Consider the following 22,655-nt stretch of genomic DNA (forward strand, 5'->3'; position numbering starts at 1 on the left):
CACTTTCACTGTCATACACAATTCTGGATTAATTATTAAGTCACAGAAATGCAAGTTAATAGTTCTTCCTGGTCAAAACTGTCATCACAATGAATGTGCAACTGTTCCACATGTATTCATGCATATAATCTGCTGGGTACGAACGATTCGTCGCTACACCTGAACCCACATACCTTTTCAGTCTTCAAATCTTTAGTATTAAACTTAGTGTAATCTTCTTTTGCTTCTACAGGCTCATCTGATAACTTTATTTTCTGCAACATTAGAGCAGTGAAGTGGTGTCAAATGTTACCTTGACACTAACATTGATCCATTAAAAAAAACCGAACACGTATAATTTAGACCTCCACAGAGGCAAATGGAACAGCAGACCCAGCAAAGGGCTTACTTTTTACAGGCTCCTTTATATTTTGCCAATCTTCAAGGGAATCAAGCCACACCCAGACATCACTTCTAAGAAGTAGCCTTGGTGAGGGTGGATATGATTGGGTAAGTACATGGCCCCTTAGCTGGTCTAGCAAACACAGGCTTTGTAGGTGCCAGGTATGGTAGGCATGAGGGAATTGCTAATCACAAGGTGAATGCAAGACACAGAAGTCAAAATGAGAATAGTCTCGAAGGGGGCTAGGTGTCCAGCCAGAACCCCTATTTCATTTACCTCCTGGGTCAGTTTATTGTCCACTTAATGAACGAAGGGAAAACGTTATGCTATTATCCCCATCTTTGTACAGCTTCATGTCTTTCCCTCCTTTCAATTCAATTATCTTACTTTATCCATGCAAGAACAAACTTGCACAAGCAAGCAGCCAGCAAGAGAGGGAAGCACAGAGAGGCTAAATGAATAGCTTAAGGTCACCATGTAGAGGACTTGGGCCAAGATTTCTATTTTGATAGTGTTCTTTCCATTAGGCACAATGCAACTACCTCAGATCTTTATTTAACATTTTCTTCTTTCACATGAACATTTTACACCAGTGAATGTGAGAATCTTGTCAAGGACTAGACTTTGGCCTTAATGATCACAATATAGAAGAAATCACGCCACGCTTATTATGTGAAAGGTACAATAGCAGGGCAAGCAAGTCTTGCTGTTGAACATGAGAACTGACTGCATGGTGATCACAACCCAGGTTTTTATAATATTCAGGCTGTTTGTGGAGACACCAGGTTGACCAGGCCCAACATGGATCTATCCTAGGAAATGGATTTGTTCCTAACTTCATTCTTCACGCCCCTGCTTTTGCTAAACAAAGCACTGGTAGAGCTGGTGCTAAAAGATTCCAAAGCCCATGGTGTTTTATCCTATAACCCAAGAGGATACCATATCTTGAAATTGTTTACTGTAAAAAACAGAGGCTCATCCTGGGAATATACCATATGCTGTAGGAAAACCTTCTCTTAGCCACACAGCAACCTCTCGCAAATGAATCATCAAAAGGAAAAGACTAGTCCATCACAAATAAACCAGCTATCAGCACCAAGTGAATGTATACTTGCAACTTTGTTAAGAACATATGTTTCGGCTTGGTGCAGTGACTCACAACTGTAATCCCAGCACTTTGGAAGGCCAAGGAGGGGAGATCACTTGAGATCAGGAGTTCGAGACCTGCCTGGCCAACAATGGAGAAACCCCATCTCTAACAAAAATACAAAAATTAGCTGCGCATGGTGGCATGTACCTATAGTCCCAGCTACTTAGGAGACTAAGGCATGAGAATTGCTTGAATCTGAGAAGCAGAGGCTGCTGTGAGCTGAGATTGAGCTACTGTACTCCAGCCTAGTTGACACAGCGAGACTCTATCTCCAAAAAGGAAAAGAAAAAAATACATGTTTCTATTGAAATTAAGACAGCAAAGGGTGTTTAGGTGATATATATTTTTTACTAGAAAGGTATCTTCAGCTAAGAGAATGGAACTCACAGCTAATAAAACTGAAGGCCAAAGCATTTTCAAAACACAAAAAGCTTGAAGTTATGAGGATGCTGTGTTTCTTCTCTGTGGCAAAATGTTCCTAACATAGGTTCATCTGATAACTTTATTTTCTGCAACATTAAAGCAGTGAAGATGTCATTATAAATACTTACACATTATTCCCTTTTTTTCTTTAGAGACAGGGTTTCACTGTGTTGCCCAGGCTGGAGTGCAGTGGCTATTCATAGTTGCAACCATCATATACTACAGCCGTGAACTCCTGGGCTTAAGAGACCTTCTGCCTCAGCCTCCTCAGTAGCTAAGACTACAAGTATGTGCCACCAACTGGTGAGGTTCACTTCTCACTGATAATTCAAACAAAAAGTATTCATGACAAGAACTTAAGATGAAAGGTACTTTTGTATGGACATAAAATGTTTAATAGGAGAAATGACTTGTTCAGGTGTTTTAATAGCTCACAACCAAACAAGATAACCAGTTACAAGTGTTTAAAAAAATAAAATGATTGTGGTAGCCTCTGCATATAACTAGTTTTTATGTTATTCCCAGTGTACTGTTGAATATATTGGGAAAAAAGACGATTGCGGCATTTGCTAAAATTTTTTGTTATTTGAAAGACCAAATCGCCATGGATTTGGGAAATTGTTTCAGCAGAAGAGTGGCTCAGAAAGACAGTAACAAAGGTTATGACTAAACGAACACAGTTCTGGAAAGAGAACAAACTGGAGAGCACCGCAGAAAATATTAAGTAAAGGTCTTACAAATGATTTGCAAGAAGGAACTCGGGAACATCTCCAAACCCACTGTTTGCATTCAACTCTGCTGGCTGACAGTGACAAATTGAAAAGACTGGAGCGGGTGAGGGCTGGAAGCTGAGCTTCAACAAAGGCAGACATATGATAGTAAAGGAAAATAATACAAAACATATTAAGGATGACAGGCTCCACACTATCGATTACAACATAGATACAAAGATACTTAATGGCTACTGGAATATATTTCCTGGAAACAATCAACTATATTACTGTAAAAATCAATCAAATCCTGGATACAGACAGGAAAGCTAGCAGAAGATATGTGCTACACTTGTTTAAATGATGGTACATCATCCAGTATAATTTGTAATGTGTACACGAGAACCTCAGAAAGATGCAAAGTAGAAGACCTCGAAAAGCAACTGAAATACTATAGGAGACAAGGCTGGAGTTTAGAAAGAGCAAGATGCCAAAATCAAAATCAGGGCTTGGCAAATGATGGCCCAGGGGCCAAATCCAGCTGGCTGCCTGCTTTTGTAAATGAAGTTTTACTGGAACACAGCCATGCTTGTTCGTTTATGTATTATCTGTGGCTGTTTTCACAATACAACAGCAGAGTTGAGTAGCTGCAACAGAGTCCATCTGCTTCATGGAACCTAAAATATTTATTATCTGGCTTTAGAAGAAAAGGTTTGCTGATCCCTGATCTAAATCATAAATGATGAAGTCACAAACAACTTAAATTCTGAAAATTAAGATAAGAAAACAGAAATCAGGAGCAGAGAAGAATAAACTTATGAAACACATTACTCCAAAATGTACCCATGGCTAACGCTTTCAAGAATAGGTTTAGATCAACTCATGAATGATCTCTAAGTTACTAAGGAAGACAGATATTTGCGGGGGGAAATCTGATTAATTTTTGGATGAAGGAAAATAAGAAACACTCTCAGAGAACCTACCCTCTTAGTTTCAGAAAGACAACTATGCCTCTCTAGGTCCTCTAGAGCTACTGTCAGAGATTAACTACTGGAATGAAAGAAGCATGGGTCTGGTCTAGAACAGTCCTTCTGAGATCTCACAGCAACTGACTTTTCTGTTCAGTGCTATTCTCCAAGAGAGTAAAAAATGCACTTTCTTTGACAACCTGCTGAACATGGCTCCAAACTAACACTGCTGTACTTCCAATTTTCTGTCCTTTTCTGAAAATTAAAGTAATCAGTGTTTTTGGCACCACCACAGGGAGCGATATAAAAATTCTGAGCATGTTGGCCACCTTGAGGGCCAAGGAATGAATGCAAAGGAAAAGGAAAGTTTTTAACATCCGCAATATGTCCATTTTACATTCTCAAGGCATCCGTTACTTTGCTGGCTAAGAAATGACCTCACTGACAAGCTGGTGTGCATGTTTATTTCTCTGTCTTGGAGCAGTGTTTACTCATCTGAGATCTGGTCTGGGCTGAAGGAATGCTGCGGTTGGCAGTCAGGTGTAGTTTATGATTAGCTTCTCTATTCTCTGGATCTAGGAGATAAACACACCAGCTACAGAGGAGCTGTGGGTAGCAGCCTGAGAATGAATGAGGAAAAGATTTCCACTAACAGAGAAGGCTTACACATAAATTCTTCAATCATTTCAAATTCAGAAAAAAAGTAATCATCCTTGCTCAAAGGATTCTTTGTGTTATGGAAATCATTCTCTGTTCATCTTTGTGCCAGTGACAATTAGATTTGGCAAAATGAGTTTTAGTTATATGTAGAGTATGCTTAGTGATTACTAAATTTAATTGTGATCTAACTAATTCAGGAATATTTAATTTCATTTAATTTAAAATATTAAATATTAAAACATTAAATATTTTATAAAATAAAATATTTAATATTTAATAAAATATTTAAAATATTAAATATTAATTTTAAATATTTAATTTAAAACTATACGCCTTTAATATTTTTACAGGGGTACCTTGCTAAAACCAACTCTTCTTGGGTTTTCCTGGTACTTTATTTACCATTGAGATGGAATCTATGAAAATAAAAAGTAGTGATAGAGAGCCCAGTACAATCTTTATTCCACATGGCATCACTCCATGCAAGATGGATTTAGTACGCTTTAAAATATACTAGAACAAACTAAACTCATGTGGTAAAAGTTTAATATTTTTCTAAGTCCCCCAAAGATATCTTAGTCACAGCTTCTTACCTTTGATGGAGGATTTGGCAATGAGGCTGAAGGTTCTGGAAGCCTAAGGAAGTTAAAAATAAGAATTAAGGTCATGGTTTTTCACAGACAAACAAACAGAAAGACAGGGCTAACTTAAGACTTGGTAAGTCCTACTTTGCAACTTACAGCTTTGCCCCCATATATCTTCCCATTCAATCACTTCAATGTAAAGAATGAAAGTTTTCTCAATAAATGAGTCTTTATTTTGCTATGTAATCCCTTGCTTTGGAGTAGTTGTCTGAACAAAAAAATAAAATTAGAACCCATCTGTTGAAACAGAGTTGCTTTTCTTTAGCCTCTACAAATTTGTGTTTGGGTGTTGGAGTATTTTTTCTACATAAATGAAGATGCTAGCATATATTTAAAGATGAAAATTACTTTAATTGTTCACAAAAAGTCACATAAATTTCAACTTTTAGAATGCAGTTTAATTGGCATACCTTTCTTCTAAACTCTTTAACCCAAACTTTAAAATGTTAGTGGAAAGAAAGGAATCTATACAAATAACAGAGTACAAAGACATGAGGTCTCTAACAAGACCAGCAGCATAGAAATCCAGGGAAATATTAAGCAGAAGGATATGATTATCAATTTGAAGCAAGCTTTCAACACACTTTAACTATATAGAAACCAGTTTCCAATCATTGTTTTTTAAAGTAGGACCTCTGGAATTTGCTAAAACCAGCAACTATATCTATTAAAAAGTCATTTTATCTTCATGACTCAGAGGATAAAAAGGATTTATAAGGATCAGGAAAAGCTATTAAATCATCACACACATAAAATCTTAATAACAAAATTAAGTAACAATTTTGCAAAAATCTAGAAAATAAACACTTTCTTTTCAACTTAAAGTCTAAATGTATAAGCTCTGTATAAAGAAAAGAACATACATTAAATCATTCTTAAAACCCTTACTCTGCCCCTCAAAGACACAGATTGTGTTGCATATTACTTTGACTTCCAAGTTTTGGGCATAATAAAGTCACTTAAGTGAACATCTAGTGATAATAGTGAAAAAGATAAAAAACATTTTGTAAATTAAAAAAAATTATATTCCATCTAATCTTTCCATCCCTCCTTTCTTCCTCTTAAAATGATCACAAATAACCAAATTAGTTAATTGAGGATAAAATTTTAACATAGTGTTTCCTCTAAAATCAGACTAAGCTATAATTCCAACTCTGACATTCACTAGTTCCAGCAACCTGTATCCACCAAATCAGTTCTTCCAATTATCCATTAAAATTCACCTCCAAATCACAAAGTATTTGACATAGCTCAAGAATAATCTTGCATCAGAAACAGTGATATGATAAGCCATAAGGAAACCCCACTGCTGGGGAAACCAAGATGCAAAATGGTACTTCATTATGACTGAAGATAATGAATACTTACTTTAAGTATTTAGATAAGTCATCACTTAATTCTTTAGGGATGTAATCAGATATCAGACCATGGGCATAACGAATGTAATCCTCTGTAAGAAATAGAAGAAGGAGTGAAAGTTAAAAAAAAAAAAAAAAAGTAATGACGGTGGTTTCACAGTCAAATTGACCTGAGTTCAAATTCTGACCCTTTCTGGATAAAGGGAATGCTTAAGCTCTAGCCTGAGTTTTCTCATTTGTAAAATGGGGATAGTAATATCTATTTGTCAGACTAGTGGGAAGAAATGCTGGATATGACATGGGATGATACCAAAGATATAAGATAATACAAGTATAATACAGTAGATGCTCATTAAATCACAGTAAAAACAAAAAATTCAGGGTGCTTTCTTAGCTGAAACCAATGAATACAAATAAAGTTTAAAACTCAGCTGTAACAATATGAAATAGTCATGTCTTTTTTAAAAGAGTAATCATTTTTAGGCCTGCTTTAACAAAGAATAAATCTAATTATTCAACAGTAATGAGTGTACTCATTTAAGAGAAATAATATCATATGTCTCCACTAATAGGTATTTGCTTTATAAAAACCCTGAACTATATATACGTAGTTCTCTCTCTCTCTATATATATACATACACACACACACACACACTCCTAAACTAATAAAACACTTGGGAAAAAAAAAAAAAAACTTAACTAATTCTACAGCATCTGTATTCTCAGTACTAAAATGCACCTCTGGCAGCAATTAGAAACACAGTGACCTAAGAAGACAACAAAATCTGTTCAGAACTCTGTTCCTGAATTCAGCATTTTACATAGAATACAAGCAGATCATCAAACTTAATCATAAGATGGGATAACCACGTGGGGATATAAACCACCAAAAGCAGACCGCAGGTTTGCTGCTGGGATATTCACTCGCTTCCTTTTTTTCCATTCTCCTCTGTCTTCAAGTCAAGGTAACAATTTGCCTCAGTATTACATAGAAAATGACTGCCGTCTGGTGACCACCTGATGTCAAAAAGTCTTCAGTAAGAGATTTTCATTGTCAAAGTAGAACTGAAAGTTATCATTTGACTCTTCTTAAAATTGCTCATGGTTCTGGGATAGTCATCATTCAATGAATTATGACTAGACAAAGAAAACTATTTTAAGAAAGTCAACATGTAATTCATTTGCTTCTTCTGGTACCAAACCAATAATGTAAAATATGTAAAGCCTACTTTATGGCTGGGACACTAGATGGCAATACAGCCAAGCTCAGAGTCTGCATGCATCTATCTACCCACATATCTATCCACTCATCATCTATCTCAATCCCTCATCTTCTATGGTTAAAGCCAATTAAAGACACTGACAGCTGGTAACTTAGTATGGCAAAGGTGTTGTCCACCGCTCCCAGAATGGCAGTCGCCAACTACCTATATATGCAAGGTAGATTCCTGCAAATCAGATTGCCTGAATTATTACTATCAACACAAACAGGCCACTATTTTTAGTTTTTATTTATTTAATGACTAAAGCCATATGTTTCAGAGCTGCATACCCTGAACAAGGGAACAATGAATTGGAGTTTAAGGTCAGAATAATTTCTGTCTCACCATGTGAAAATGTTAACTGCATTATATAGCTGTTCTTATTCAACTATACATATAAAAATAAGAGGACTCAAGAGAGGTCCAAGATGGCCGACTAGCAGCAGCTCAGGATTGCAGCTCCCAGTGAAGGTGCAGGGAGTGAGTGGATGCCAGATTTCCAGATGAATTTTTGTTGCCCATGGACCAGGAGATTCCCAGCGGAGGAGCTCCATGGGTCGCCAGGGTGACTCTTTTGGCCGGCATGGCTGTTTTGTGGTGTCCCGGTGCGGTGGTTATGCAGGACTGAGTGCCCTTTTAGTTGGTGTTTGGAGCTCCGGGAAGGCAGAGTCGCCCATTCAGCTGATTGAAAAGGGGACTGAAGCAGGGAGCCAGACCGGGAGATTCCCAGGCAGAAAAGCGCCACAAATCTCAGCGCTGCTGTTTCAGCCTGCATGGTCGCCGCACGGGAAATTGCATAGATCCCGGCACCTTTTTGGTGGGTGACTGGGGCACCTGGGAGAGAATCAACCATTCCATTATGAAAAGAAAAAAAAGGGGGCTCCAAGGCAGGGAGCCAGGTGATCACGCTCGGCTGGTCCCACCCCCACAAAAAAAACAGCCATTGGAAACGCTGACCATTGAGAGTTTCACAGCAAGCACAGCTGAACCCGGGAAGGTCCAGCTCTGTGGGGGAGGGGCGTCCACCGAAGGAAAACAAAGAAACAGAAATAACATTATCACCAACAAGCTGGACATCCACTCAGAGACCCAATCTGAAAGACAGCAATTACAAAGACGACAGGTGGATAAATCCATAAAGATGGGAAGAAACCTGCGCAAAAAGGCTGAAAACACCCAAAATCAGAATGCCTCTCCTCCTTCAGGGGATCGCAGCTCCTCATCAGCAAGGGAACAAGGCCTGATGGAGAATGAGTGTGATGAATTGTCAGAACCAGGCTTCAGTAGGTGGATAATAAGAAACTTCTGGGAGCTAAAAGAACATGTTCTAACCCAATGCAAAGAAACTAACAACCTTGAAAAAAGGTTTGACGAAATGCTAACGAGAATAGACAATCTAGAGAGGAATATAAGTGAATTAATGGAGCTGAAAAACACAATACAAGAGCTTCGTGAAGTATGCACAAGTTTTAACAGTCGAATTGACCAAGCAGAAGAAAGGATATCAGAGGTCAAGACCAACTCAATGAAATAAAATGAGAAGACAAGATTAGAGAAAAAAGGGTAAAAAGGAATAAGCAAAGTCTCCAAGAAATATGGGACTATGTGAAAAGACCTAATCTACATTTGATAGGTGTATCTGAATGTGACGAAGAGAATGAATCCAAGCTGGAAAATATTATTCAGGGTATTATTCAGGAAAACTTTCCCAACCTAGCAAGGCAGAACATTCAACTCCAGGCAATACAGAGAACACCACAAAGATATTCCTCAAGAAGAGCAACCCCAAGGCACATAATCGTCAGATTCACCAGAGTTGAAATGAAGGAGAAAATGCTAAGGGCAGCCAGAGAGAAAGGTCAGGTTACCCATTAAGGGAAGCCTATCAGACTCACAGCAGATCTCTCAGCAGAAACCCTACAAGCCAGGAGAGAGTGGGGGCCAATATTTAACATCCTTAAAGAAAAGAACTTTCAACCCAGAATTTCATATCCAGCCAAACTAAGCTTCATAAGCGAAGGAAAAATAAAATCTTTTGTGAACAAGCAAGTACTCAGAGATTTCATCACCACCAGCCTGCTTTACAAGAGCTTCTGAAAGAAGCACTACACATAGAAAGGAACAACCAGTATCAGCCATTCCAAAAATATACCAAAAGGTAAAGAGCATCAACATAATGAAGAATCTACATCAACTAATGGGCAAAACAGCCAGCTAGCATTAAATGGCAGTATTAAACTCACATATATTAATATTAATCCTAAATTTAAATTGACTAAATGCCCCAATCAAAAGACACAGACAGGCAAATTGGATAAAAAGCCAAAACCCATCAGTATGTTGCATCCAGACCCATCTCACATGCAAGGATACACAAAGACTCAAAACAAAGGGATGAAGGAAGATTTACCAACCAAATGGAGAGCAAAATAAATAAAAATAAAAAGCAGAAGTTGGAATTCTCGCCTCTGATAAAATAGACTTTAAAGCAACAAAGATCAAAAGAGGCAAAGAAGGACATTACATAATGGTAAAAGGATCAATCCAACAAGAAGAGCTAACGATCCTAAATATATACACACCCAATACATGAGCACCCAGATACATAAAGCAAATTCTTAATGACTTATAAAGAGACTTAGACTCCCACACAATAATAGTGGGAGACTTTAACATCACATTGTCAATGTTAGACAGATCAACGAGACAGAAAATTAACAAGGATATCCAGGACTTGAACTCAGACCTGGAACACGTAAACTTAATAAACATTTACAGATCTCTCCACCCCAAATCCACAAAACATACATTCTTCTCAGTACCACATCACACCTACTCTAAAAGTGACTACATAATTGGAAGTAAATCACTCCTCAGTAATTGCATAGCATTTCACAGGTTTAAATGAAATATTGGTTGGCTGCTTGTTTGTTATTTTCCTCCCTTATTCCTTCCTGTATCCATTGTTAGACACAATTATTGGCATAAAAGAGGTTTTTAATATCCATTTTTAGACTGCATTCTAGCCTGGGCAACAAAGCAAGACTCCTGTTCTCTCTCCCTCTTTCTCTTCTTCTTTCTTTCTCCCTTTCATTCTATTTTTCCTTTCTTTCTCTCTTTCCTTCTTTTTTCCAAAAAAAAAAAAGAGGACTCGGAAAAGAAAAATATCTTTAAAAGCTTATAAAAGAATGACCTAAAAGAAAAATTGCAAAGTAAATCAATTTTCACTTAAAATCAAAATATATTCATCCCTGTATCACGAAACATGCATCTTGAGAATAAAATCCAAACAGATGCAGCCCACTGGAACAGTACAACTGTGTCACAGGAACAGTATCACAAAAAGGTTACGAGTGTGGGCTTGAGAGACAAGTTCTTTAAGTAGCTCAGCTTTGCCACTTATTAGTTGTGAGTCTTTGGACAGGGCCTCAAGATGCTCATAATGAAATTTAGTAGGAGGGTCGTATGAGATCATGTTTGCATAGGGGCCACTTAGCAAAGGGACTGGCACACAATACACCCTCAATAAATGATAGCCAGGGTTACTATCAGTGTAAAAGAAGTATTTGCTGAATAAATATCAATGAATGACAGAAGTAACCTATGGTAGAAATATTCTTTGCTTCTGAAATAAGATGCACACCTGCCACAATGTATATGAGGCATTGGCAGGAATATGAGCCTTCAGTGATATTAAGATTTTTAAATCCTAAGATAGGCATTTACACGTAAGCAACTTACTCTGATGAAATGTTTTACTTACCTTCCTTGTCAGTGGAAGCTTGGTCACCAGAGAAAAATGCAGTTGACTGTACCCGGGTACTGACATTTACTCTGTTGGCTTTTAATGCTGCCACAGTTTGATTAACCTACGAAGCAACCAAGAGGGGGAAAACAGGGTATTTTCAACTTAACTTTAGAAATCTGAGAGCTCTGATTCTGGAGTCAGGCTGCTGGGCTTGGCTCTGCAACATGGCTAGTTACTTAACCTTTCTGTGGCTCTATCTCTGAAATGGTAACAAAAATAGCACCGACCTCACAGGACTACTGTGAGGATTAAATTAGTTAACATATGTAAAGCCCTTAGAATAGAACCTAACACAAACTTTATATGTAACCATTTTCTAAATAGAATAATATAAATTTCCCACTTCTTAGGAAATATAATCAATAAGTATAAACTCCTCTTTGTTATTCATGCCATTGTCCTTTGCTAAGGGCAAAAGTACACATCAAGGATTCTGCTCCATAGGAATACTACTATTATACTGCAAATGAAATCAAACATGGCACTCTTAAATCCTGCCACTACTTTGCAAATTAGGAGCCTGATTATTCTACTGGGCTCATTTCCAGCTCCTCAGGCTTCCAATGCGCCTGGTAACATGATATGACAAACAAACACGATTTATTTATTTATTTTATTTTATTATTATTTTTAAATTTATTATACTTCAAGTTCTGGGATACATGTACACAATGTGAAGGTGTGTTACATGCGTATACATGTGCCATGGTGGTTTGCTGCACCCCTCAACTGCTCATCTAGGTTTTAAGCCCTGCATGCATTAGATATTTGTCCTAATGCTCTCCCTCCGCTTGCCCCCAGCTCTTGACAGGCCCCAGTGTGTGATGTTCCCCTCCCTGTGTCCATGTGTTCTCATTAACTCCCACTTATGAGTGAGAATATGTGGACACACACAATTTTTCACATAAAAGATGGAAGCGAATCTTAGGAAACAGTACTTTAACTACTGGTATCCACTGATATTGTAAAAACTTTATCATTATTCTATCTGGTTTAGTGAGGTTCTTAATCAATGTCAAAGTTCATATTATCCTTAGACCAGTGGCTTTCAAAGTTTTTTTTTTTTTAATCCCAACCTATAGTAAGAAATATATAGAAATCCAATACTTAAACACATATATAAATGTTTCATAGAGCCATACTTAATACTTGCCCTTCCTCTGCTATATTTTAATACATCCTGTCCATCCCATCCCATCCCATCCCATCCCATCCCATCCCAATCTGTTCCATTCCAAAAGAAATACTAGTTGTGACCTACTAAATTGATTTGAAGCTCACTGCCCCAGTCCTTCCATTAGATCAAGATTCTTCGAATCACTAAAGTACAGGGTTTGCCTGTAAGATGACCCCTCCTCAGCCTCCAGACCCTGAGAGTGGGACACACTTCCTCTAAACCTGAACACCTTTGCCTGGCTGTGTCCCTGGGTCCCTTTGCCTGGTTGTGTGTGAGCAACATCACTCTTGGAGACACCTGCAGGACAGCAGCCAACAAGGGCCAGGCCTGGTATCGTCTTAGTTGGAAGACTCAAATCTACACCAACAAATAACAACAAATTATTTCATTCTGTAGTAGGATCAGGGAGAAAGGGAGGATGCAGGTCACAAGAAAACATAAAGTTAACTCCCAAGATACACAAGTTAGGGAGGATTAAAAAGTCAAAGAGAAGAAGGTATCTCTATACAGTTTTCCTCTTTTTACTGAATATAGAGGATGGTTTCTGGATTCAGACTTACTGCCTTCTGTGAAAATTTCATAGAGAACTGAATTTTTTCTTTTACCACAAGGCACTAGAGAGGAACTATACCTTTTTTTCCAGCCACTTTAATGTCTTCTCTTTGCTGTACTTGTAATATTTCTTGTTGTCTATTTCTGGATTACATTAAAAGAAAAAAAAAAAGACTCAGCATAATGATATAAAAAATAAACTCATAAGTTTTATCACATACAAGTTAACAATTAAAAAACATTTCATAAGTTTATATTCTTGAAAAACTTAATTTATAAATCTGAGAACATACTTGAAACATTTTTTAAATGTTAGTAGTAGTTTGGCTACCTCAGGAGTCATCAACCATTAAATGAGTAAGAATTTAAGAAAACCTTCAAATTATACAAACAACTCTGTAGAAAAGGTAATTTTAAAAACTCAGCAAACAAGTGTGGAAGGAAAACAAATCTTGGTGATAGGGACAGGAGGCAGGGAAATTCTGGGCAGAGGAGGGCTGGTCCCCAGCAACAGTCCCACCCTCAAGCCTGGAACTACAGCTCAAAGTGAGAACATGGATTCTTGTTTTCCCACTCGAATGTTGCCTTTTCCAAAACCACCCATGGCCTACCCTGCCCTCCTTACTGAGCCCATAAAAACCCTAGGCTCTGCCAGTAGAGAGAGAGAAGAGGATAAGCAGTGGGACACTGGAGACTCTGGCTGGACATTGGACAGAAGCAGCTGGACTTCAGAGGGACAGCTTGACGGTGTTGCTTCAGAGAGGAGTCCGGCCAGGGATCGGGGAAGATCATCTTTCTGCTCCATCCCCTTTTCAGCTCCCCTTCCTGCTGAAAGTCACTATCATTGGCAATAAAAACCTCCACATTCACCACCCTTCAATTTGTTTGTATGACCTCATTCCTCCTGGACACTGGACAAGAACTCAGGTGCAGGTGCAAAAGGCTGTCACACTGACCCTCTACTGAGCTATTAACACTTAAGAGGTTCGCCAATGGCAAATCTAAAAGAGCGCTGACTATAACACTCTTTCTGGGGCTTCAGGGGTCATGGGCACTCCCCTAGACACTGCCACAGGGCCACACTGAGTTTTGCGCCTGCTGGCACCCAGAAGCCCTCGCCCCAGCCCCTGCACTCACTCACCTATACTCCTGCTCCTGTGAGGGGTGGAATGCAGTGGGACCAAGTGAGTGGAGTTTGCCCCTGCTGGCACTGAAGCAGCTGGCTAGTTCTAGGGCCTGTGCACTCCAATTCTTGCCCGCAAAGGGGTCAGGGAAAATGTCCTGCCTCATTGGCACCCCAGAATCACTAAGCTGAAGGGAAACATCAAGCTGGGAGCTGCTTAGGGCAAACCTGCTTCTCATTCTATTCAGTCAACCCTCTGAGGCTCACCAGAGAGACAAATGCATATCTGATTGCTTCCTCTCCCCTACTGTTTATGTAAAAATGCAGATTCACTGAGCCAGACTAAATTGTGTATTCAATGGAAGATTGATCAAGGACTCAAAAGAATGCAAGCTTTTGTCTCTTATCTACTTCTAATGTGGAAGTCCCCACTTTGAGTTGTTCTGCCTTCTAAACAAAGGTACATCTTACACGTATTGACTGATGCCTCATGTCTCCCTAAAATGTATAAAAGCAAACTGTACCCCAGCCACCTTGGGCACATGTCTCAGGACTTCCTGAGGCTGTGTCATGGGTGTGTCCTTAACCTTGGTAAAATAAACTTTCTAAATTGACAGAAACCTGTCTCAGATAATTTTGTGTTCACAGTAGCATACTAAGCGGTCTTAACTGTTGTGAATAATTTTAAGCTCACCTCAATGTTTTCAATGAAACACATTTTTTTTTTCTAAAATCAAAAGAAAATCCCAATAAAGAAAATGGAAACTAAAGGCAGATACCTATGAAGTTCACCAAATATATTCAGGAAAAAAATCTTGTTAACTACTTAGTACTGGCCTGGTGGGATTAGGAGAGCATTAAAAAAAAAAAAAAAAAAAAAGACATATCTCTTAACGTATTACCAACATAATCATAGCTATTTCAGAAGACTTAGATTTAAGATAGGCTCAACCTGGCCCTTTAAGGGGATAAAAGTTTCACCTTTTATAAATTATACTTACTCTCCTCACAATCCACCCAGGCTTATATACCATGTCATTAAACCATGCTTTCCTCTGAAATCCTTTTCATTCATGGGATTTCTTCTTTCTGTGCAACTAGCAAGGGCAGCACTGCCACTCCAGCCTCCTCTGTCCATGCAAGATTTACCTTTATGACCACTAGTAACCCTCGGACCTGATGGGAATTCACCACCTATGAGTTATATAGAATGAGGCTCTTTCTCCCTTCCAGCTTGTGATGGGAAATGGAAACTGCCCATTCAGGGGTCATTTTCTGCAGTCTGTTAAATCGTATGAGAGAGGGGTTGGGAGGTCCCTGACCCTAGTTCCTGTGAATTTCCTCCCTGTTTCGGCCTATGGTTGTCAATGCTGTGGGTAAGATGAGGCAGGATGGATTAGGGGCTGGATATCTGCAGCCATCTCCTCAGGACATGTCACTGCAGTAACAAGAGGGACAGGTGCAAATAGCATTGTCAGGAGTGTGAGAATTCCAAGGTGCAATGTCTACTATTTTGGAGCCAGGACTACCTGGGCAAACAGTCTACTGTAAATCAAAGCTAATGAGACTGGACTCGATTCCCTCAGAGACTATGTCCCACCCCTATGTACAAATCAGGGGAATTTCAAGAGCATAGAGAAATTACTAAATAAATACATGCTGTTGAATGGCTTTTAGAAGCCATGTTCGTTGCCTGAGGCAATAAAATTCCAAAAAAAGCTCACTGCTCAAGGTTCTCCTGAAAATCCTACCGTGACCTGGCATCTCACTTCTTTCTTGCCTCTACCTCCAAATTTTCTGAAAGAATGTCTACCATCTGCTGCTGTTTTCCTTGTGTCCCACTCTTTAAGCCCCAAGGGGAGGCTTTTCCTCTACCTCTGGGAAATGTTCTCTAAGGGGCAGAGAGCATAGACTGAGCCACGCTACCAGGGCTCCTGCATACCCCAGCACATGCTGTCCCTTTGGGAAGCCACCTCGCTCTCAAAGCCTGTTTCCCCAAGTGAAAAGGCAGGCTTTTTCTCACCGGGCTGTTGTGAGTATGAAATGTGACAATCCACACAAATCCTATAGCACAATACCTGTCACTTAGCAAATACATAATATTAGCTAAGATAACATGATAAAAAGGATGATTTGTTAATAAAACATAAGAAACATGTTTATTCAGGTCTGTGTTAGGTACATTATATACATTTTCTCATTGAATGGTCAGAATGAGTCTCAGAATCAACTAAAAAAACATGATTTGTCCCCATCTTAGAAGACTGAGTCTGAGTGACATGAAGTAAACTGCCCCAAGTCACTGAGGAAGTAATCAAGAGCATCCAACTCCCACCCATGCTGACTTCAAAGATGTGGATCTGATGTTCCCTTGAGATCATTAGGTCTACACTTTCCTCACCACCACCTGTTCTTTGTGGGAAAAAATCTCTCCTCCATGGCATATATAAGATTGTTTTCTAATTTTTTTATATCTCTAATGATTTATTTGATTCTTTTCTGCTCTGCTGCACCCTCCTCCAAAGCCAACTGTACCCTTTCATCTGGTGTGATCTCTTCCTGGCTCAACAAGACTAAACAAACTAATCGGGAACCCCAAAGCCCTGAACTGAGGCTCCATGTGCCTAACACCCAGTGGTTCATCTTCCTCCCATATCACTCTCCTGGTTATTGAGGCCTAAACTTCAGAGCCAGTGCTCACGCCGACCTTGCCTCCGTGAGCAAAATTGTTTTGGCCATTATAGGTCCTCCATCCCATGGGAAGTAGGAAGCATGGAGAGAAAAGGAGCCAATATTGTTTTTGGGGAAATGGGGAAGTAAAAAAAAAAAAAAAAAAACTGTGTTAGAAATCAGGAGGCTTAGCTTCCAGTGCTGAATCAGTAAATACTTTTTTTTAAAATGAATTTTATTTATGTGTTCACACAATGTTCATGTTCACACAATGGACACACCTGTTTTAAATGTATAATTCGAGGAGTTTGGAGAAATGTATGCAGTGATGTAAGCATCATCCCCCAAAGTTCCTTGGAGCCCTTATGTAGTCAATTCTCACATGGCTGCCCAGACTGCAGGTCACCACTCATCTATAATTATAGGGTAATTCTTGCTTTATTCTGGAATACCATAGAAATGAAATGACACAATATATACTTTTTGTGGCCTACTTCTTTTGCTCAACCTTATTTCTGTGAGATTTATCCATTTTGTTGCAGCTAGCAGTAGTTCCTTCCATTGTATGGGGAGCAGTAGAACTCCCAAGTTGTAAGAAATTGCCAAGTGGGCTGTATCATTTTAAGCCTTGGCCAGCCAGGTAGGTTACGTTCCAACTGTCCCAGAGCTCACAATCTCCTTTTTTTCTTAATGGTGTTTTTAATAACAAAAGATAATACTTTTGATAAAATGCAATTTATAATTTTTTTACAGTTAGTGGGTTTTGTGTCCTAAGAAATCTTTGCCTATTCCCCAAGGTAACAAGGATTTTTTTCCTATGCTTTCTTCCAGAAGCTCAATAATTTTCATTTTTGAATTTAACATAGTGATTCATTTTGAATTAATTTTTCTGTACTAGGTGAGGATCAACATTATCGTTCATATGTATATCAAATTCTTCCACCAACATTTGTTGAAAAGACTATCCTTTTTCCCATTGAGTTATCTTCACACCTTTGGAAAAATAAAAATCAATTGACCATATAAGTGTGGGTTTATTTCTAGATTCTCTATTCTATTCCATTTATCTATACATTTATCCTTATACTAATACCATATTTATTTATTTTTTATTTTTTTAAAGTTAGAGACAGGGTCTTACTCTGTGACCCAACTTGGAGTACAATGGTGTGATCATAGTTCACTGTAACCTTGACCTCCTTGGGCTCAAGTGATATTCCCTCCTCGGCCTCCCAAACAGTTGAAATTACAGGTGTAGACCATATAGCTGGGTAATTTTTAAACTTTCTGTAGAAATGGGGTTTTGCTATGTTGCTCAGGCTGGTCTCAAACTCTGAGCCTCAAGCAATCCTCCTGCGTCAGCCTCTCAAACTGCTAGGATTACAGGCATGGGTCACTGTGCCTGGCCCCCACATTTTCTTGATTATATTAAGTCTTTAAATTAGTTTGTGTAAGTTCTCCAAATTTATTCTTCTTTTTCAAAATTGTTTTCGCTATAATAAGTCCTTTAGATCAGGTTCCCCAACCCCCAAGCCATGGACTGGTACTGATCTGTGGCCTGTTAGGAACTGGGCCATGCAGTAAGAGGTGAGTGTCACGCAAGCAGCACTACTGGCTGAGCTTCACCTCCTGTCAGACAGCAGCGGCATTAGATTCTTACAGGAGTGCGAGCCCTACTGTGAAATGCACATGCAAGAGATCTGTGTTGTGTGCTCCTTATGAGAATCTAATACCTGATGATCTGAGGTGGAACCGTTTCATCCTGAAACCATCCCCCTCCTCGCCCCATCCACGGAAAAATTGTCTTCCATAAATCCAGTTCCTGCTGCCAACAAGGTTGGAGACTGCTGTGTGTGCTGCTTTACATAGTCATATAAATTCTAGAATCAATTTGTCAATATCTACCAAAAAAAAAAGAAAAAAAAGAAAAAGAGGCTGGCTAAGTATTACACTGAATCTATAGAACAATTTGGGGAAAACAGACATCTTAAAAATACCGAGTCTCCAATCCATGAACATGGCCTATTTCTTCATTTATTTAATTTTTCTTTAATTTCTCTCAGCAATATTTTGCAATGTTCAGCATAATGGTCTTGCACATATTGTGCTACACTTAGCCCTAGAATGTTATTCTTGATGGCAGTATAAATGGTATGTTTTTATTCCATTATCTAATTGTTCACTGCCAGTATACAGAAATACAACTGATATTTGTATATTTGAACTTGTATCCTGAAACCTTATTAGTTCTAGTAACTTCTTTTATAAATTCTTTTGGATTTTTCCATACATGGCAATACTGTCTGTGAATAAAGACAGTTATACCACTGACTTTCCAATCCGTATGCCTTTTTCTTATCTTATTGCACGTTAGGACATCAACCACATGGTGAACAGAAGTGGTAAGAGCAGGCATCCTTCTCTTGTATCCAGTTTTGGGGGAAGATTGTGTTCAGTCTTTTACAATGAAGATTATGTTGGCTGTAAGTTTGCCAAAGATGTCCTTGGAAGTTCCCTTCTGTTCTTCATTTGCTGATAATTTATATCATGACTAAATTTTATTTGCCTTTTCTGTGTCTTTTGAGATAATCATAAAAATTTTTTGTGTGATACATAAATATTATAAATTACACTCATTGATTTTCTAATGTTCAACCAATTGTGCATTCTTGCAATTAACCCCACTTAGGTTTTATAAATTTAATTTTTAGATATTTGATTTTCCAATATTGTTAAGAATTTTTCAGTCTATAATCATAAGGGATAACAGTCTAGTTTTTATAGTAATAATTTTGATTTGGTACTGGAGCAATTCTAGTTGCATAAAATTAGCTGGGAAACATTCCTTCCTCATCTATTTTCTGAAAGAGTTTGAGCAAATGTCATTTCTTTGACTATCATTTCTTCCTTATAGTAGAATTTATTAGGGAAGCTAGTTGGGTCTGGAGGTTTCTTCCTAGAAAGTTTTTAAATTATAAATTTATTTCTGAGTTAACACTCCCTGGCAAGATGATTACTATAGCCCGGAAGGCTACACAAGGACCCAGTGTATAAATTATTGCTTAATTTTGAAATTTACAAATTCTGAAAAACAAGGTTTAAAATATTCATGAAGGCCAAGGACTAACCATAATTATAAAAAATACCATAGCACATTCCTTTGTGTCCTAAATTTAATATTTGTGAGAGTTAGTGGGTTTGATAACACATGCATATGCTGGAAAGGTATTTTTCCCTTATGTGCCTGGTGCCTATAAAACTGGTTTCAAACATCTGGAAAGATTGGGTTTACAAAATAAAGATGGAATAAAAGTGAGTCCACAGTTAAGTAACATGTTCAGCAACTGGGTAATCAGCTCACAACCTTGAATTTCCCTGATGTATTGTTGAACTGTCTCAAGCACATTTTCACTTCTACTTTCTCAATGTTTTCCATAACTGAGAAACTCATATGATCACTTTCTTCCTCTACCTCCTGGGGAAAGAAACTTGGCAATTGTACTTGGGGTATTTTAATCAGGTAAGTTTTCCTGGCTCTCCCTGTTAATCACCTCAGACAGTGCACTGCAGCTTTGGCTGGCAATATGAAACAGTGTTACATTCAAGATAAAGTTCATGACCCTTCATTAGTCCTTTCCCATGCCATCTCTCCACTGAATGTGCACTTCTTTGGCAAGAAACCTGCTCTGAGCCCCACAGCTAGCAAACAGAGACACATCATTTCCTTCACTAATAAAGTAGGCAGGGCTAAGGTCACTGCCATCATCATTCAGGGTACAAACAACCGTGGCTAGGTTCACTCATCAGGGGGGATGGTTCTCACAGGCCTAGCAGCCTTTACCAGGTCTTAAATGCCACAGATGTTTAAGAAGCATCTGGAGTTCAATATGAAAAGGCTGGCTGGGGAATTTGAATATTTCAGGCTTTACTCTATCTGCACAAGTGCCTGTGGAGAGAATGGAAGTTAAAAAACATCAGCTTTCTTCTTCACCTTTAATCCCCATCATGGATAGTAACTGATCACTCCTTAGCAGTCATCTTTCTTATTTAGAAGTCTAGAAGTAAATTACAAAGAATGGAAGCAAACACTAATTTATAAATAGACAATAATCCAAATTCAAATAAATAGCCAGTACCCAACACAATTACTAGAAGAAGACCTGTGGGGTCATACAGTGCCTAGAAGCTCTAGGAAGCTCCCTGGAGGGATGAGAATAGACATTTCCTTAAGCTGGGAAGTTTTTTCTGTCTCCTTCCCTGTCTCTTTTTGCCACACAAAGGGAAATTATTAAGAGGGGATATACGAGATTAAAAAAGAAAAATCAAAGCGAGGCGTAGTGTGGCTCATGCCCATAATCTGAGCACTTCGGGAGGCTGAGTTGGGAGGATGGCTGGAGCCCAGAAGCTGGAGACAAGCCTGGGCAACATAGTAAGACCTCATCTCTGCTAAAGATAAAAAAGTTAGTTGGGTGACATGGCACACACCTGTAGTCCCGGCTACTCTGGAGGCTGAGGTGAGAGGATCACTTGAGCCCAGGAGCTCAAAGATGCGATGAACAGTGATGATGCCACTGCATTCCAGCCTGGGTGACAAGAGTGAGACTCTGTCTCTAAAAAAGTTTAAAATAAAAATAAATTTTAAAAGAGTCAAGTTTTTGGCTGGGTGCAGTGGCTCATGCCTGTAAGCCCAGCACTTTGGCCAAGGTCAGGAGTTTGAGACCAGTCTGGCCAACATAGTGAAACACTGTCTCTATTAAAAATACAAAAATTAGCTGGGCGTGGTGGCACCCACCTGTAGTCCCAGCTACTCAAGAGGCTGAGGTGGGAGGATCACTTGAGCCCAGGAGGCAGAGGTTGCAGTGAGCTAAGATTGCACCACTGAACTCCAGCCTGGGCAACAGAGTGATAGTCCATCTTAAGAAAAAAAAAAAAAAAGAATCAACTTTTTGTTTTTACATGAAACTTCACCACAAAAAAACAAAAAAACCAAAACCAAAACCCTTACAGAATATTTGGAAGTGTTACATACACAGCTATAAGAAGGAAGGGAAAAGAGTTGCTGCCAGACATGGATTCGAATCCTGGTTCTACCACTTCAAGTTCTATAGTGTCAGTCAAGTTACTTAAACTCTTTGAGCCTCAGTTTCCTCATTTGTGAAAATGCAGGTTATTAATACACAATGAAAGAAAATTACTACAAGTACTACGTAATATATGTAAACCAATAAGCACAGAATTTCTGCCGTTGTAGAAGTGCATGAACTGCACTTGTTTTGTTGGGCTCTAAGGCAGTGGTAAACTTCCAAATGCTGATCCCTGTGGATCTTCATGGAAAAAGATGTTTATCTTAGTACACTGTCCCTGTACACAGGTCTTCCATAAAGAAACATATTTCACATATTTATGTTCTGAGTCAAGGGGTAAAGCAAGTAATATGAAAATGCTTATGTATATTTTGATGAAAAGGTCTTTTTGAGGATGAGGCATTTGAGAATCTTATTTATTTTTTTCCCCCATTTAAAAATCTTTTTGAGAACGGGCATGGTAATTCACACCTGTAATCTCAGCACTTTAGGAAGCTAAGGTGAGAGGATCCCTTGAGCCCAGGAGTTCACGACCAGCCTGGATAACATAGAGAAACCCTGTTGTCTCTAAAAGAAAAAATTAGCCAGGTGTGGTAATTTGCACCTGTGGTCTCAGCTACTTAGGATACTGGGGTAGGAGAATTACTCGAGTCCAAAAGATCAAGGCTGCAGTGAGCCATGATT

The 22,655-nt window shown here is 38.7% G+C and overlaps 1 protein-coding gene across 5 annotated transcripts in view; it reads right to left on the reverse strand.

The window, feature by feature from the left end:
- Nucleotides 1-22,655, reverse strand: part of RNASEH2B (ribonuclease H2 subunit B) — a 63,638-nt gene that overhangs the window by 15,502 nt on the left and 25,481 nt on the right. For 2 of the 5 annotated variants that reach the window (XM_032294578.1, XM_032294575.1), the window contains exons 6-10: nt 13,174-13,238; nt 11,321-11,426; nt 6,306-6,387; nt 4,887-4,929; nt 174-254 (exon numbers count right to left, since the gene is read on the reverse strand). In XM_032294578.1, the coding sequence (XP_032150469.1) occupies nt 174-254; nt 4,887-4,929; nt 6,306-6,387; nt 11,321-11,426; nt 13,174-13,238 (377 nt within the window). The other 3 variants (XM_032294577.1, XM_032294574.1, XM_032294576.1) reach the window with 2 other exon arrangements.

Source organism: Sapajus apella, unplaced genomic scaffold (assembly GCF_009761245.1).
Source record: "Sapajus apella isolate SASKATOON/1434 unplaced genomic scaffold, GSC_monkey_1.0 scaffold32, whole genome shotgun sequence".
Classification (NCBI taxonomy): domain Eukaryota; kingdom Metazoa; phylum Chordata; class Mammalia; order Primates; family Cebidae; genus Sapajus; species Sapajus apella.